Source organism: Trachurus japonicus, chromosome 20, assembly GCF_045865225.1.
Source record: "Trachurus japonicus isolate A0001 chromosome 20, Traja_1.0".
In the NCBI taxonomy this organism is placed as follows: Eukaryota; Metazoa; Chordata; class Actinopteri; order Carangiformes; family Carangidae; genus Trachurus; species Trachurus japonicus.
The window spans coordinates 10,181,714-10,200,641 of NC_140926.1; the positions used below are offsets into that span (position 1 = coordinate 10,181,714).

The window sequence follows — 18,928 nt, forward strand, 5'->3', positions numbered from 1 at the left end:
GTAAGCGATCTTTTGGCTAACTTCTTGTCAGCCGATGGAGTTAGCAGTCCCCGCCCTCGTCATGGATCTATTGGTCCTCGTCCCTACGTCACCACATTCACGCACATCCCTTGGCTGCACACACAGAGAGGACCGCCCCTTTATGCCGTTCTCTCTCCTCATTGGATAAAGGTTGTAGGATACAAGGAAAGTTTTCTCCTCGGCTTACAGCAGAGCAGAGTGACTGACAGACCCGTGTTTCGGACCAAACACTCTATATAAGTGATTGCTGTCGGAAGATATAACTATTTAAGACTTATATTAACACAAACATTCCGCTTACTTCTGCTTTAACCTCTCCATCCGCACCAACACCCTTGTAATAGGTCACCTTATATCTAATTTAATAGTAGGCTATTTAATGTGATAGCCTGCTGGCATAGGACAACCTGTGGATTTATTATCTCCCTCAAACTATCCCAAAATAACTCCCACCACCACCAAAATCTCTTCGCCCTTCTTTTCTTCAGCCCCTGCTCATTCTCTGTTTCACATCCATCCCAACACAGTGATGAAGATTGATGTCCAGGCTCTAATTAGCATCTGCTTCTGTATGCACACTGCCAGTCTGTCCAGTCTTGACCCTCCGATCGGTTAACAGACATGACAGGCCTTGTCCAATCACATTAAGGCCAGTGGGACAGGCTTCCTGTGTGGAGATGTCACTCCAGATTCATTGTTCTGAGAGACCTAATTCATAAACCATGGATTTTCTTTTCTTTTCTTTTTTTTTAAATGTTATTTTCGATTATGCTCCATATATAGTGTTTTGATCATGCTAATATTGATCTTTACTACTAGTTGATCTATACATCTGTAATGCAGATCACTTGAAGACTGTGTTCATACAGATGTGGATTTGATATTTTGACCGGCCCCCATTTTGGCTAATTACTCTGTGTGTGTCTAGCTATATAGTACTACTGTAGTGCATGCTGGGGGCAGTTATAAATAATTCATTGTGACTACAGTGCAGTCAGTTTGACTCAGTCATCATTTCTTTAACTTAGCAGCTATGTATCACATCCTTTGTTACATAATCCACCCATCAAAACTTTGATGCTGCCTTTTTGTCCATAAGAGTTCATGGATACAGGAAACATGACGATGAGTGATGAAACCCAGGGAAATGTAATGCTGTCACTCATGTCTCTCCCGTTACCTTCAACCTTCCTCCATCAGGCAGAGGAACTGGAATTATTCACAGCAACAATCAAGCAATCTGTGTGAAAATCAGCATCAGCACCAGAGCATCACTCGTGTGTGCACGTGTGTGTGTATCCAATTAGCCTTTTCACAGATTAGATGAGCTTTGTGTTGTCGCTGTGTGTGTGTGTTCATATACTGTACGTATTGACTTGTGCGTGCTCTATGTTAGTGGTCATGTTGGGATTTCAGATAGAAGTGTAGATGTCTCATGGGACCTGAACATGAAATGAGAAATGAGAGTTGAAGATAAGTCTCATGAAAAGAAAGAAATCCTTTGATAATCCTTGTATTTTCATGGGTTGTACTTTTTCCTATCACTTTTCGCCTCCCTTCCCTGCATGTGTTTGTGCGTGCCTGCATCAAAGACCCACCATCGCTCCTTTCCCCCCTGTCCCATTTATATCACTCTGTCTCTGCCTCCACCCTCCCTTCTTCCACCAACTCCCTTGCTACCTAACTTTATTCTCAGTATGTCAGACCGCTCTGCTGCCATACGTAGTGTTTCCATTTAAAACATTTTTCTGCATCACGTCTCTGCACGTCGCAAGAAATCGTTGATTTATAAACAAAGGAACCAGTGTGTCGCATCAGGAAGGTGTAGCTGAAGTTAAAAAGATAAGCTGACAAATTGTTCTCTGTGGCTTTTATACCACTCAAGGCATAATATAATAACATGAAAGCACATTAAGAATATAGCATCTAAACAGCAGCATTTTGTGCTTCAGACTCCTCAGAAGCTGCTTGGGTTTTTAGTGTGAATCCTGCAGTTTTGTTGGAACCGCCACTTTGATCAATTCTTCCATTTATGGGCTGTATCCCTCTCTGTTTGCATCCCACTGTTTCACATCTCTGGCTTGTCACCTGGCGATGTGTCTTCCAGGCCTGTAGCTCTCATTAGTACCTGTGTAGACATGACTGGCATCTCATCTGAGGGGTTGTTTTCCTCTTTCTCAATCCCTTTTTTTATTTTTACCTTTTTTCTTGCCCAATATCCTCCGTTTTTTTCCGAACGCACTGGTTCTTTGCCTCGGCTCTCCTTCCTCATTCTCATTCTCCCTCTTTCCCTCTCCCGCCCTGTTCCTCTCACTCTGTCTCTCTCTCTCGACCAGGGGTTTTTAATTAATGGCGAGCCATGATGCTTATCTTATCAGCAGATCACTCTGCTTTCTATTAACTACACTGGCAGAGCTGGGACGCTGCAGGGGATGGATGACATACACACTAGCACGCTGAAACACACACATACACACGCACGCACATTAACACACTGTTAAAAATCATACATTCATACATTGAAAAGTACACACCGATGAATATGAAAACACGAGCAAGTGTGCGCACACACGTACACGCACACACACTGACACAAACTAACACAGAGCCAAACAGGCACAGAGGCAATTGTGTCCATATAAATACACATCATGATCCTATCTTAATCTTGCCACACACACACACTCACACTCTCACACACACACACACACACAAACAAACAAACTGCCCTGATGGTATCTAGCTGTGTGATTTAAGTAGCGTTGTTTGAGGGTCTCTCCTCCTAAATCCCCTAAATGCCTTGGGAATCCCTCCCTCTTCCTCCCTCTCTCTATCTCTACTCTGCCTCCCTCCTTCAGTCCTGCTTTCTGGCTGAATGAACACTTATCATTTGGCAGATAAAGAGCCGTCCACGCCGGAGCTTTCTTTATCTTTCAGAGCCATGTTTACTCCCCGTGAACGCGCTGCTTTTCACAGATGTTTCATAGACCACATTTGCTAGATCTGACAGGGATGAGAGCACGGTGTCAAGGCTTGATTTTCTGCAGCAAAAATTTCTCTCTCACACACATACAGTCTTCCACCACATCAATTTTAACTCCCCCGGTGGGTCAATTGTCCCATATTTACCACATTTTCCTGTTGTGGTGCGGACAAGCTTGGAGGCGAAATGAATAAACATTTTTCCCGATACCTTGATGGGGAATACAGTGAGCATGAAGGCAGAAACAAGAAAATCAATCCTCAAACACCACAATCGATGGGTGCCGCAAAAATTTCAACATAGGTTTTCTTTAGATCGCACCGAGAGTTGACAGTTTTCTGAAAAGCATGGACAGACGGAGGGAGAGAGATACAGTACTGTAGTTACAGAGACACAGTTTACAGAATAGTTACTGGAGAAAATATTGCAATAGACTAGACTGTGGAGTCACACATTTATGTGCACACACACACACACACACACATGCACTTACCCACACTTTCTCACAGACTCATAATTTTCTCATCTGGGGGAATGGAGCAAAACAATTATCAACAGGGGATAATACAATAAAAGAGAGCATTTCCTGGGTATTACCAAGGGACAAAACATTTATTTCACTTTGTCCACTGTGCTCATACGAGTGTAAACTCCTAATGGTAGAAAGTATAGAACATAACTCACCCCACTCAAGCTGCAGACAGCACTCCGGCAGCTGGAGTGTGCAATTCTTCAAGCCTCTTACCTTCTTTTTTAAGCTTCCTCTGTTTCTGGGTTTGTGATAATTCATATTTGTATCAAACAATACAAAATGATTCAATATAGTTTGCATTGATTTGCTTTCTGTTTCTCACATCAAGATGATTAAGTAATGAGTTGTTGTCCTTCACCTTGGTAATCCATAAGGCCCTAGCTTTTGCCATCTACCTTTCATCTTAGGTATTTTTTCACAATATATTACATGCCTGTGAAACTAACGGAAACTACTTCGTTGGATCCTTGGAGCCTTTGTCAATGACACTTTTAGTCTTTTGTTAGGAATGGTGGCTACTGTTGTCATACTTGAAAACACAGCTATGAGCTTTTATGAGCTCACTATGAGTTGAATTCACTGGCCATAAAGGGTTGAAAGACTTTCAAAGAATCTCTGCTTCTTCAAGGAAAACCCCACTGCTCTTTGGTTTTTTTCAAGTACAGTTTGAGCTGGATTTTTCGCTTCTTATTTAATGTTCATGGCTGCTGCTTAACCTGGTGGCCTTCTCTTCTTCTTGCTGTAATTTCCTGTGCCTGTGATGGGAAATGACAAATCACATAGTTTTGGCAAACTGGGCACTCAGTGTGTGATTTGCATTATCTCTGTCCCACTGTGTTGCTTAGCTTGTAAAGCTCTTTCCCATAAGAAGAATACTCTGCTTGACGCTTAAAATTCTCTTTCCTTCACATTCTGGGTCTTTGTGTGTCTGTCATTGTGTGGACAGACTGTGGAGCCGTGTAAGTGAATGTTTGCTTGTGTGCAGCTCTGGGAATTCTTCAAATTTCAGGTGTGTTTCAGTGAGATGCTTTGTCAAAGTGTTGGAGAAACTAAATGTGTCTCTGCCTCTCTGCAGAGAGTTTGGGTGGAGAGATCCGGAGCTGCCAGAGGTAATCCAGATGTTACAGCATCAGTTCCCATCGGTGCAGTCCAATGCAGCAGCCTACCTACAGCATCTCTGCTTTGGAGACAACAAGATCAAAGCCGAGGTTTGTATCCATGTGTGTGAGTTTCTGTGTGTGTGTTTTCAGTTTTGCGTGAGTGTTTCTTTAGAATCAATGTTGTTTTAAAAGAGAATGATTCTAACTTGGATGATGAAAGCCAAAAAAGCTGTGTATTGGGAACCAAGCGAATACCTTGTTATGAGCTGCAATCTCAACTCAGGCTATTTTGCATTTTTTCTGCAGTCATTTTCCAAAGATAGTGCATTAACTAATCAGCTCATGTTCAGCATGATGAAGCCAGCCACAATTTTCATTGTACGCAGTGCCTTCTATTGAGTTGTGTCTATAGTGGCAATAAAGTTCAATTAGTCCCAAAGTCATAAGTTTGTCTCTCAAAAGCAATTTTTGAGGGAACCCCCTCAGGAACGCTCTAATAAACCCCCTTTAATAAGGCTAGCGACACTGAAATAATGGCAGTGGCGCTTGTAGATGAAGTCACCACCAAGCCTCCAGATACACGGTCTCATTTCTACATCCCACCTCCACCCCCCCAAACCATATTACCCCCAGAATCAATTAACCAGCACATGCAAATGAGGACATTCACAAATGTTTTCATTATGAAATGATTTAAGTAGAGTCAGTATATTGCTGCCACTGCAACTGCAGCTTTGACAAGTGATGTCACATTTCTAAAAGTGCTCATTCTCACATAAGACACAAGGAAACACCAACATGGCGGATTCAAACACAATCCGACAAAAGCTGAATATAGAAACTGGATGACAAAGATAAAATAGAAGAATTAGTATGAACAGGCCTCTAATGGAGCCAATTAAACATGTAAACACAAAGACATGGCTCATTTTCCCCGACATGGACCCACTCACCCACCAACACAAACAAAGACCCACATACAAGGTACACATGAAAAGAAAATTGTAATCACTCTTACATACAAAAACACCACACTTCATTCCACTCCCACTCCTTCATCCACGCAGCTCTGCGAGAACCCTAAGCGTTCATGTCCTTTTGTAAAGGGTGTAATTATTGTCTGAATGGAGGTGTCCAACAATGGAGCAACTGCATATTGACAGTAGATGCTTTGGTCTGCCTTCATCAGCCTGTTTGATTGTCTTGCTCCGAGCCCAGGGTGTTGCTAAACACTATTTACACAAATTAAATTGGGATGAGATATCAACCAGCCAAAACCGACGCTTCACATCACATCAAATAAAAGCGGGTATTCACATGCGCATATCTGCACGCACACACTGCCATACATGAATGCAATGGCAAAATTCAGCCTGTGCATTATAGTGCAATGAGACACAACCGCGTTTCTTAAATAGTTTTTAATGAAAAATAAACTTGACAGATGATTGCTAAGCCCGATGCAGGATATTAGTTTGGTTAAAGATCCTTTTGTTAGAATGAAGCAGGATAGTGTGAAACTCGTAGTCTTACTGTGCTTTTCTTCTGTGATGATAAATAAGAATATTAGCCCATGGAACAAAGCACTGAACCACTAACTGTTACTTAATATGTTTACTTTTGTTTTGTTATTCCTTTTGTGATATTAGTGCTCTTCTCAAAAGAGTTTTATGATTAAATTATTCTCGTCACATTTGAGAAAGAAAACCATTCTTCTGCTGCCTCCCAGTTCTTTCTGAGGGGATTTTAAAACTCCACACTACCTTTTCTTGTGTTATGATTGATCACCATTGCAACACAGATGTGTGCATGTACCGTAGCGTCATCATATTAATGATGGAGCACATCCTGGAACATCTTGACTCTCACTGATGTCTTTTTCTCAGATCTTCTTTATATCTGCCAGCATTCATAAAATTTCAATCAAAGGAAATTTAGAAGAAAGTTTCAGACCAAATAAACATTTCATGGCCTTCTGTAGAGACTCAGTGAATGGCGGTGATTTTACTATGGAAGTTTCCTTAACCTGTGCGCTAAATGTTTTAAAAATCTCCCTTTTGTTCAGTGTATATGTTAAGTGTCGTAGTAGCTCTTGTGACATCTTTTGTTAATATTCAACAAGTTTCAGACTGTGTAGCAGTGTGGCTGTTTTTGTTCTGTTACAAAGGCTATGGAACATACGCAGACATATTAAGATGATTAAATACAATATTCATTACTTAAACGTTGGCACACTTTTCCATCAAAAGGCGAAGATAGTGTTTTATTAACTCCGAGAGGCATATGGGCGTTCTTTAAATGTGACTAAATGAATTGCTAACATGCTGTTATCTAGGCTTAAAGGATCCTCTATTGGGTCTTTGAACACAGTTTGAGGATTTATGCGTTAATCCTGTAAAGTTCAAACCATGATCAGTCTACATATGGGTCGGTTAGTGCTGTTCATCATGTAATTGCAGTTGAAGGATATCAGTGTGGGGAACCTTTCCCAACATGCACTGGGTCAATTATATTCTTGGTATGTTACTCTTATCCTGGTGGTGATGTCATTTCTTCTGCTTTATGCATCAAAATGTTTCCATTGTTTCAACACTTTGATGCTTGTTAAATGATTGGATATAACAGGATAATGTTCGATATCTCAATAACGCTTTGACAGAACTTCTTGAATAATGGCAACAGCATGTAATTCCAGTTTTTAGAAATTTACAAAAGTATTCAGACCCTTTGCTGTGGCACTCCAAATCGTGGTCAGTCAGTGCACCTTGTTTATTTTAATTATCTCTGAAATGTGTTTTCAAATTGAGTTTAGCTGTGGAAAACTGAATTGATCGGACATAGTTTTGAAAAACCACATATTTATGGTCCCACAATTCACACTGCATGTCAGAGCCAAAACAAAAAATGCCATCCAGTCAAAGGAACTCTCTGTAGAGCTCTGTGATAAAACTGTGGCACATATGGGGGCAGAAAATGGAGGAAGTTTAGAACCACGGGTCAGGGAGGTGACCAACAACTCAAGCAGAGCTGAAGTCCTGGGTAAAGAAGTCCGAAAGGTCAACCATCTCAGCAGCACTCCATCAGTCGCCTTTATGGTCGAGTGGCTTGATGGAAAAAACTTTGAATAAAAGGTACAGTTCACACTGAGATTTCCTCCAGTATTCAAAAGATCATGAGAAAAGAGTCTCTGGTCAAATGAGACAACAATTTTAACCCCGTGGACAGTACCTCAAACAATGTCTGACACCCCAGACTGTCCTTGAATGGCTCAGCCAAAGCCCAGACTCAAACAAAGAACTAATGGGTTTGCCGACAGAGGTTGGACCTGGACCACAGTGGTTTATGGAGAAATTATCCATTTTTATTATTAAGATTTTTGAGACTGTTGAGACACAGCTGTATTTTCACAGCTGTGTCTTCAGTGGTTCAGAAAATAGAGATCAACATCTTTTATATCTATGTTCATTTATTATTCATAAAGTCTTCTCACCCAGAGGAGCCATTTGAATATTTGACAGCTACTCTAACAAAATAATAATTACTCCAAATGTGAATCAAATGATAATTATTTTAAAAGGGTGGCAGGTAATTTAGGTCAGCACCATTTTGACATTACTAAAACACTCCCTTTATTTTCAGGATATTGAATAGTCGCCTCAAGATTTTATTCTTTTCTTCAAATGGCATATCTTCAAACAACAATCCTGTGATTTCCCATGATACCAAGGCTACAGAGAGGCTTACTTACAGCCCTCTTAGCTGTTTTATAAAAGAAACCGTAAATTACTAAATTGCAGGTTTAAGTGGCTTAATACTCTCATTAAATTGTTATTATTGTAATTATCAATGGAAAACAATTATTTAAACAAGCACCTTTTGAATTGTCATAAGATATTTTCAATCAAAGTGAGCTACGCCATCTTACTAAACATATGGTACACTATGAATGTAGATGGCAAATATATGGTATGAGCTGTCATCTGAGGACTTGCTTGCTGTTTTCCAGACAGACACAGATTGTAGGAAGCACGCTGAGCAGTCACAACATGGCTGCCATTTGTTGCTAAAGAGATATTTTGCAGGTGCAAATAGTGGAGGAGAGACAGGAGCAGAGACGGCGCTGAAGAGAGAGTTAAAAAGACAAAATGTTCCTACTGTCTAGGATCATGTGATCAGAATACAGTTCACTGTCACAGGAAGTCTGTGGTATTATTAATCTATAATTTGTTTACTTGTGTGCACAATATCCACTAGACAACCCGTCCACTGTGCTCGGATGGATTTGTGAGTTTTGCTCTTGTTTGGCTTTAACAGCTCTTAACTTACCAGTCTAGAGGATACTGTAGGTTGTGAGTCTACATCAAAATTCCCTCGTTTACTCGCCCACAGATGTCTCTATCAGTGGAAAAGTGCTTCTGTTTCTGTCTCATCTTTCCCTGTACTGAAGAGAGCATGCACACCAGCTAGATCTTTATAATGACCCTGGGAATTTATAACAGAGCTTTTTATGTTTCTGAATAAGCGTGGCATTACTTCTCCCAAAACAATCAAGTTAAAAGGACCATGGCCTTGTGTGATGATCTGCCCAGAGGGACTTCTCTGTGCTTGTCTGTTTCACTCTGTTTAAACACTGTTGTCCACTTGTGTTTTGGTATATTTTAATGGCTTACAGATGCTTGTCTATGCTAAAAAAGTACATTTTAATCTTGTTGGTTTAACATTTAGTGGTCAGTCAGTGTGTGTGGTTGAGGTCTGGCCTCTGATCTGGTACACACATCACACACACACATGTCAGACTAAAGTTCAGTTACATCAGTAATGCATTTTGGGTAGCAGACCTGTCGATATTTATCCACCAGACCGGTTGATTGGAGAGGAATGTGCCCCCTGACGCTGAGCCATTCTCTACCACCAGCTCCCCAGCCCTCTACATCCTTCACCGACATGCATTGTGTGTTTCTTTTCCTCACCTCACATATTTTCTACTCTCTGGCTCCTCCACTTTACTCTGATACCCACCGCTTTAATTTCTGCAGTCCTGTTTAATTATCCAGCATAAATACAGAGGTTTTGTGGGAACTGGAGACTGGATCTGTAGACCATGAAGTGTGCAAACTGCAAGCTGTAAATATCTCCTCGGCAGGCATCAGCATGACAGACGGAAAAAGACACAGCAAATGATCCATAAATACGACAATAACACTCCACGCTTCTGTCCCTTCTCACACAGTGCATACCTTATGTACAACTGCCACTCTGATCACTGTGTAAAAATATTGTGCAAACATTGAACTTTCTTTTCCAGTATAAGTTATTTAGGTGTGTATGCTGAGTTGTTCATCCCTGACAACTTCAATTAAAAATACTTTCATCAGTTTTTTTTATTCGTTGACATAAGCGGGCCTATATCAAGAGGAGAAAATGTTCTTGTCGTGTCTTTTTTGTGTCACTTAAGCATAACAGTAGTTAATCCCTCACCTCAGGGGTTTCCTGTCCTTCAGGTAACCTGCAAAGAACGTCCCGGGTGCCTGGTTGGTTCTCTTTGGTTCAGTCGTCTAACGTGCTGAGAGGTTGCTTTACTAATCCATCAGTCACTCTGTAACATTTCCCCTCAGTCTCTATAAACTATACATGTATGTACTCTTAAAAATGAATCCACACATCTTCATCAGTGGGCATATGTTAGTTTCAATCCACCGAGGAACACCCACTCAGCAACAACACATGAACCTGCATAGTCTCATATTGGGACTATTAAGCACTCTTTGTATCCCCTGCTGTGATGAGTAGTGGGTTTGTGTTTTTCTCTGTTGCCTTACTCTTCAAACAACAGATTAAAGCCTCCAGTGTGTTTGTCAGGGTGGATCTCCACCAGCTGTGTTTTTGCTTTTGATATCATTGGACCAAAAATGAGCCATCCCCCTATTTCATAAAAAATAACAGGTAGCCATAGGTTAATACCACATTTGGCCTAGTTTACATTAGACTTGAGGGATTTGTTGGCCCAGGGCAATGAATGCAATTTTCCAGATGTTGAAAGCCTCAGAAAGTGTAGTTAGCGCCAGGCTAGGCTAGGCTAAGTGTATGTCAGAGAAGAGACATGCATGAAGGGTTGACAGGTGTGTTGCAGCTTCAGTGTGTTGCCGCTCCATATGTGGTGACTCACACGCCCTTGTTAGGTTTCACATGCCACCATCACAGGTATGTGTCACCCATGTAGCCCCGCTGCCAGCTTTTAACGCCGGCGGCACCTCTGATTCCCACAATCCCAGCTGTCACCACTGCTAACTGTTACCACGGCAATGCTGTCGCTATGGGTTACCAATAGCCGTGGCCGTCGCGGAACAGCGGGAGACAAAAGACAAATCAATCTGCGCTTCTAATCTTCTTTACATGGAATAGAGGAATAGGCGCGGAGGTATTGGCAAGCCTTGTAGGTAGCTCAGAAGCAATACAAAGTAATAGCACTATGGCTTTTATAGAATAACAGATTAACTGTGACATGAGCATAAAGAGAGAGAGAGGAGAAGAGCAGAGATCAGCACAGGAGAAGGGATGGAGAACAGAGGGAGGAGGAGGAGAGGAGCAGAGGTGAGGACTGGAAGGCATAAGAGGGACAGCAAATCAGGGTAGGGAAATTGTGTGGCCAGTGGAGCAAGGTTAGTTTGCCATTCATTGCATCCCTTAATCCATTTTAATTGAATAGATAAGCAAAGTCATTTTGCTCGATAAACTCTTGCTGTGTCATCAAACACCTCCATCCTCTCCCTGCCCTCCGTCACTTTCTTAAGCTTTGGTTTTCTCCTTTCAGCCTCATTCTCTCCTCCTGACCTGCATCTGTATTCACCGTGAGGAGATAAAACTTCACTTGCACTTGTAAACACTCATACTGAAGCGTGTGGGTGCACGTATGTGTGTGTGTGTGTGTGTGTGTGTGTTTTATGGCTGACTTGTCAGATGTTTGAGGTTACCCTCGGAGACAAAACAATGAGTGCCAACGATAATCACAGGAAAACACTCTGAAGTCTATTTATTGTACTTTACTGTTCCTGTCAACCTGTCTGAGTGTTGAGATCCACCCATCTGGTGCCGCACAATGAAACAGATACTAAGAATTATTTCCTAGGACTTAATGTCCCAGGTCTGGAGGAGAACGTGCAGAAAAATAAAAGCGGGTTTGAAGCAGCTTGATTATGCAGTTAACTGTGAAAAACTTTTTGCGAGTTATCTGGCTGAGTGACTCTGCAGTACTCCAGAGATTAAATGAAAATGGAGGCATAAAAGACAGATTCTCTCTCTTTCTTCTTGCTCTCTGCCTCTCCCCTTTTCACAAATAAGCACACACGTACACACAGTAAACACTTGTTGCTCCAGCCATGTTCCCCCTTGTCTCCCTGGTGATCAGGGAAGCTTGTTTCTGGTGATTAGTACACCCCTGTTGACTGGACTAAACAGGGTCTGCTCTAAGCTCTTTGGCCCCCTAAGGCTGATGAAAATCTGGGCCATGGAAGAGTGACATTGGGGGGTTCACACAGCAGTAGCAGCAGCAGCAGCAGCGTAGGGAGAAAGCAATATGTGTTGCACCATGAGGGGAAGCCATTATGTTTAATGCCAAAGGGGAGGGCATAATGTGTAACACCAGAGTGCCCTCATTGTGATACCTACTGGGCTAACAGTCCTGACTGCTTTGTCTTCTCTCTGAATTGGGATATAATCATAAATCTCCACTGAACGGCTTATTTTGTTTCTCTCTCTCTATGTGTTTGTGCATGTGTCAGATACAGCAATACATAAACAGGTATAATACAAAGGGAATATCTGACAGTATACATGTGCAATTTTGAGGTGAAATGAAAACCTCTACTGTTTCTCCCTTTAACTCTCCAGTACCTACTTTTTGGTGGCAGGTACTCAGGTTTTAAAAAAGCCAAAACAGAACAATTATTCCGCGGTAAGGTGTCGGATGTACCTAGAGATAAAAATGACTGTCCAGTTGTGCCAGCCAGGAGGTTTCTCTGGTATTTTAATGTTTGATGTTTCACTATCTGCTCTCATACCTGTTAAAATTCAGTCTTGATTATCAGATCCGTTGTCATTTGAGTCACTGAACAAACCTGAGACATGGTTGGTGATTCATGGGGTCTGGAGACTGACTTCTGTGGTTCCCACCATTACTAATGGAAACCTTTTACAGACCCAGTATATCATTATCCTTGATTATATGTTACAATTGCCAAGCGAAATGTCATGGACTGCAATTTCACATGCGGAAAAATATGTGGATTAGCAATTAAAATGTTGTCTGCATTACTATAGGGGTAGGATAAAAGATTTTCAAACTCATAATTACTTTATATTTATATATTCATTTCATACAGCTGAGTATTCCACTGTGTCCTCCAACCTGACCAAGCATACAGAAGTGGCATGCAGTTACTTTTACAGATAAGGAAACAGAGCCAAACAACCTGGATTACTTTGTGTTCAGCTGCAGGGCGGCAAGTTGGCAAGACCTTGACTCGGGTTTTGAGGAGTTGTAGCAATATTTACTGACATATAGCCTGAGTTGCATTACTACATGCAACTTTTAACGCTTTTCTGAAGCCTCAGTAATAATGGGTTTGTTGTGACGCACTTGAGCCAAACAAACCAAAACACAAGTGCAATGAAGATGGAGACACAAGGTCAGTCCACTCCAGTATACAGAAGTTCCATAATATACAAGAATATAAGAATTGAAGAAGACATACAGTAGGTGCAAAAGTAAAAAAAAAAACTTGAGAAGCAGCACATGAAGCATAGCAGGCACGTAGGCAGAAGAGAGGTAGAAATACACTTCATTTTATGATAGATAGAGTCATTGTCACTGTTCTTTTTCTTCCCTTGTCATTGTAATTAAGTGCCATTTTATGAAAGCAGAGTCATTAGCTCTGTCGTAGTATGTTTAATTAGTATGTGTCGGGTTGTTAATCTAATTGGCAGGACTCACAGATACTGTAGGCTACAGACTGTGAACACATACCATAGTGACAGATCAACCAGCCACTGACCACCAATCTTTTTCTGTTGGTGTGCATTTGTGTGAGTGTGATACTTTACTCTGTCTGACTTATTGATGATTTGATTTTTTTTAAATATATATAATTCATTCAAGTAGAAAACATGGCATTCATTTTTTATTTGGTTTCTTCTTAGATCCGTAGACAGGGAGGAATTCAGCTGCTGGTCGACCTGCTGGACCACAGGATGAGCGAGGTTCACCGCAGCGCCTGCGGAGCCCTGAGGAACCTGGTGTATGGCAAAGCCAACGACGAGAACAAAGTAGCTCTGAAGAACTGCGGGGGGATTCCTGCCCTGGTTCGCCTGCTGAGGAAGACTGGAGATGTGGAAATCAGAGAGCTGGTCACAGGTAGGGTATCTGGGACAAACAAACTCCTGATCTCCCTAGCATGTAGCCCCATGGTGTAGCTGAAGATTTATTCCAACATAACTCTGCTTCTCTGGGCTCAGTAGAGGATGAAATTGCATATGTGCAGTATGCATGTGCATATGTTTATAATATGTGGATATGCAAGGAGCAGTCGGACTGTTAAACATACATACATAAATATGTATGTATAACACACTGACACACTTTCTCAACACATTTTATTATCTTATCCATTCCGATCCATTCACATGTATGAGGGATGCACACATTCTTGCAAATTACATGATTATAAAATCTTAACAACAGAATATCCTAGTTCAATGTGATCTTGACACAGCTCATTGTTCTTTTAGCTAAGTCATGTATTTTTTTAAATTTTATTTCTACATTTATCTTTCCCTTCACTTCAAAAACTATAATTCATAAAAGGTTACTGTTCACTGCAGAAACGAAGGCCGTTCTTGTCGAGTTGTTTTAGATGGATGAACAGTTGAAGATTCTGCTTGAATGATATTTACACACTGGTAACAGATTGGGAGGACTTGGAGCCATGACCTCTGGCAAGAATGCAGAATAAACAGGGAGGCAGCCAACGATTTATTGAAGATAAATTCTTTAGATGTCTTATGTTACAGTATGTGTCGGCTCTTTACTTGTATTTCAGATGGGCACTTTTTTGCATGATACAGGTATGTACAGGTATGTGCCCATTTTACGTTTAGTTTTGTAATTGCCGGCCAATATTGTTTTAACCTTGAGGGTGTTAACAGTATAAGTTACCAGCACCCAGTGCACACACATCCACACGCAAACGTGAAAACACACACTCATGCAAAGACTCTCACATGTAGATATTTGTGTAGGCAGGAGATGTATAGGTTAAGTTTCAACACCCACGTAAGCACACAGACATACACACACATGCGCGCACACACAATGACAATTTGATCTACACTCTACACTGAAATATATTTTCAATATGCTTCCCACTAAGAATTTAATATTCTACTTGAGCCCCTTGGTGCAGAAAACACTAACACATGCACACTAACACATGCACTGCATCATTTTCTGTCTCACACAAACACAGAGATGCTCACACTCACACACATATACACCACCACCACCACCACCCGGAGCGTATATGTAATCTCAATGTCCAACTAGTTATTTTCCAGCATGACATTGGTGCTACAGCCTCTGGACAGGTAATAATGATGAACCGCTGTGTGTATGTGTGTGTGTGTGTCTGTGTGGATGTACTGTATGTGTGTGACTTGTATTTGTGCATGTGTGCCAAAGGATTCAGTCTGTAAAGGTGAAAGTATGTGATACAAATGCAATTCAGAAAGTAATAATCAGTGTCATACACAGACAGGCATTAGATCAGCTCAAGTCAGTGTTGGCTTCAGTTTATATTAAGTGGGTGAGCTGTGACCTGTGGTGGCAGATCCAACGGGCAGGGCCAAGAACATGCACAATGGCTCCCATGACACAACATAAAAGAGTAATTTCTCTTTCTCTCCTCCTCTCCTGCTCCTTCTCTGTCATCTATTTTTCCTACTTTTCTCCTATGGTCTCATGTCAGTCTCACCTCTTCACACTTTTTTTTCTCTCTTTCTCTTTTATCTGTGCACACTCCATTTTTATTTTCTGTGTGGTTCACAGTGTCTTGCATCACTCTGAGCTGGACTTTGTGTATCTGCACTTGTATCACCATTGTTTCTCCCTCTTCGCTCATACAAAAGCAGCTCTTTGTTGAACCAGGTTAGCCCTGAGATGAGAGAGACATGTGCAAGCTCATACAAGAGGATTGGACACTTTCAAAGATAAAGCACAAGCACGCTCATTCACCGGGCCAAGTAAATTCAAATAGACACACAAAGTCACCCCTCATGACACCCGTGCACATGCACACGGTATACTGAGATAAAGTCGATGGGACCCCCTCGTGTTCAATTTGACCTCTGATCCCATTGTTTCTCAGCAGGACGAACTCATCTCCAAGCACACACACACACATGCACATTCAATCATCCATCCCTAGACACATCCCTATAGGTCACTCGCTCTCAGAGAAGGAGACCACAACAGAAACTGTCAGCAAGTCAGCAAGGAATTTTGTCCGAGCCCTCAAATGTTACGAACAGGTCACTGCAGAAAAGTAGGAAGGAAGTGTTATATTTTCCAGACGTGATGGGGAACTAAAGAAATTAGGGTGGATTGAGAAAAGAAAAGACTATTGACTGTCGACAAGATTAGACTGAAATACAAATTTGAGAAAGGAAGTGAGGAAGGGAGGTATGAATGAAATGAAGCAAATTGGGGAATCTGATAAATAGGGAGGATAAAAATGAGGGAGCAAGGACAGACTGACTAAATGAAGGAGGAAGGAAGACTGCAGGAAAGAAAAACAATAATGTACAACAAAAGAAGGGTAAGATTACTAAAATTCAGTGAATGTTATTTTACCAACTCATTACCACATCCTCAATGCAGAGACCCCTGCTGCTCTATAAACCAGGCTTTTACTCCGAATCAAGACGTGAGAACGTGCACCAATCAACATTGGTGGAGGGAAACATTTGCTGTCGACGCTAAGTTACACATATTAGTGGTGACATTCATCACACACGCCACACGCCCATAGGGACAACCTGGCACCTTGAAGTATATCACTACAGTGCTGGAGAGACTAAAAGATTAAAAGCCCGGAGATGGAGTGTGTGTATTTTTGTGCGGCCTGTAAGCAGATTAACAAATGAATTAAATGCACCGCAAGTCATACTGCATCATGTTTGAGCTCTTATATTTATAACTAGTCATCATCTCATATAAACACACACACAAACACACACAGAAATTCTGCCTCCCTCTCCCGTTCCCTCACTCTTCTTCCCGTCTTTGCCCTTTGCTGTCTCTCTCCTCTGCTTCTGGCAGAGGGAATCAGTGTCATGCATGACTCTAGCCTGTTGTCTGTTTACTCTGGCACTTAGCATTGAACTTTACATTTCAATCGTTTTTATGCCAGTACAACTATGTTTTCAAGTCTATCCTCATTTGCCTTATGGGACACCCCGCTGGTGCAGTGATTCACCACTTTAAACTGTTGCATAATTACTTGGTAATTCAATTAGGTGCATGTTTTAGATTCATTATGTCATAAGTAGAAGAAGGTAGAGGAGTGTAACAAGCTAACATTGAGTTTAATGCTGCACAGGCCAACAACACAATTCAATTTGTCTGCTGTGATGCAACGATTGTGTGGTCATATTATTCCTATTGTTTGAGTCAACCTCAGATTCTAAAATAACACTGAAATAATAGTGAATATTATTGATTACTGGTAACAGTCAGTTAGATTCCAGTTTGCAACACAATGAATGGTACTTATACTACTTAAAAAAGACAGGGACAAAGGGCCAAGTGCTGTTGGACTGACTGCTGTGTAGTAAATGTATACTTTGAAATCCCTTCTTTGCAAATAGCATAACAATGTCTTTAAAAAGATTTATAGAAAGAACTATCCTTGTTATCTCTGCATGGACGTTCAGCAAGAGGGCGATGGATCTATTGCTCAGTGAAATTACATTCTACTCAGAGCTTGACCTTCATTACTAATTGGTGGCTAAATGATTTGAAAGCACACAAATAGCAGTCAGTGACCACCAGGGATCATCAGAGCCAGTGGCGCATAATCAAATGACATCAATAGACACAATCCAAGTACTTGACTCAATGGGAGTGGTTGTGCTAGAGTCATGACAAAACACCCTTTGCTTTATTATCGTTGTCAGCTTCATTACCGTACTTCCCTGTTCTCTGTGATTAAAGAACCTGTATAGCTCTTGGGAAATGTGTTTTATTTTTGTTTTTGTTCTTTTTGTTTGTTTGTATGTTAGTTTTTCGTTTGTTTTTTTGGTGACCGGAAAAACCTTCCCCCAACAATTTACCTCCCTGTCAGTTCTGTAGCTTAAATTTAGACAAGCTTTATTGGCTTCCTGCATCTCAACATGAGGTAGATAGGAGTGAGTCAAAGCTTCCGGGCCTGTCAGTCAAAGTCTGGTCGATGCAGAGGCTCTGGGTGTCAATAGGAGATGCTATCCTTACTGGAGGGCTCACCTTGAGGCAGTGGACCATGGCGTAACCCTGCTGCAGCGCCTGCTGCTGTCTTCTCTGAAACGGTTGCTAAACCAAGAAGTGACTGCCAAGGAAAGTCATAGTTTGAAATAAGAGATGCAGTTTATGTGAAGATGACAGTTTTTGAAACTGGTGAGACTAACAACTAATGTAAATCATGGATAATATCTGATGTACATTTTATTCAATAGTTTGCACACCAGAGTTAGAATGAGAATAGAGACTAAAAACAATCCAACATAGTGAAATAACACTGCCACCATCCTTCACTGGGGAATTCATTACCTTTTTTTTACTCTCCCTTACTTCCAGGGATGGATCACTGCTCCATGCAGATGTCCAAATCTCTGTGTCCCCACCACTGTGTCTCATTTTTGTCAAAGTCACATTAATTTAAGGCAATGCTCATAATATTTTCACAAAAATGCTCGAGGAGAGGGCTTCATCAAAGTCATTACCGGTATTCCAGTGGGGAAACAAGTTACCTTCCCCGACTTGAGTCTTTTTTTTCCTTTGCTGCCTCTGTACTGTAAAATTCTCAGTGTCCTGCAGAAATTTCACTGCAGCATTTTCACTGTGGGAGGCCCTGGTGGGAAGGAAGCCCTCAGTGCAGCCAGTAACAATTTACCCACAGTACAAGGACTTTACCTTCTGCTGACAAGTGTTTTCTACAAACCCACTGCAGGAAGAGAAGCTGTTTGACCCTGAGGTAAAGTCAGCGG

General features: G+C 41.4%; 1 protein-coding gene across 4 annotated transcripts in view; it reads left to right on the forward strand.

The window, feature by feature from the left end:
* The window catches only part of ctnnd2a (catenin (cadherin-associated protein), delta 2a), a 247,828-nt gene that overhangs the window by 163,305 nt on the left and 65,595 nt on the right, over positions 1-18,928 (forward strand). For all 4 annotated transcript variants that reach the window (XM_085762951.1, XM_085762953.1, XM_085762950.1 and 1 more), the window contains exons 13-14: positions 4,612-4,744; positions 13,832-14,045. In XM_085762951.1, the coding sequence (XP_085619077.1) occupies positions 4,612-4,744; positions 13,832-14,045 (347 nt within the window). The remainder of the gene's footprint in view (positions 1-4,611; positions 4,745-13,831; positions 14,046-18,928) is intronic.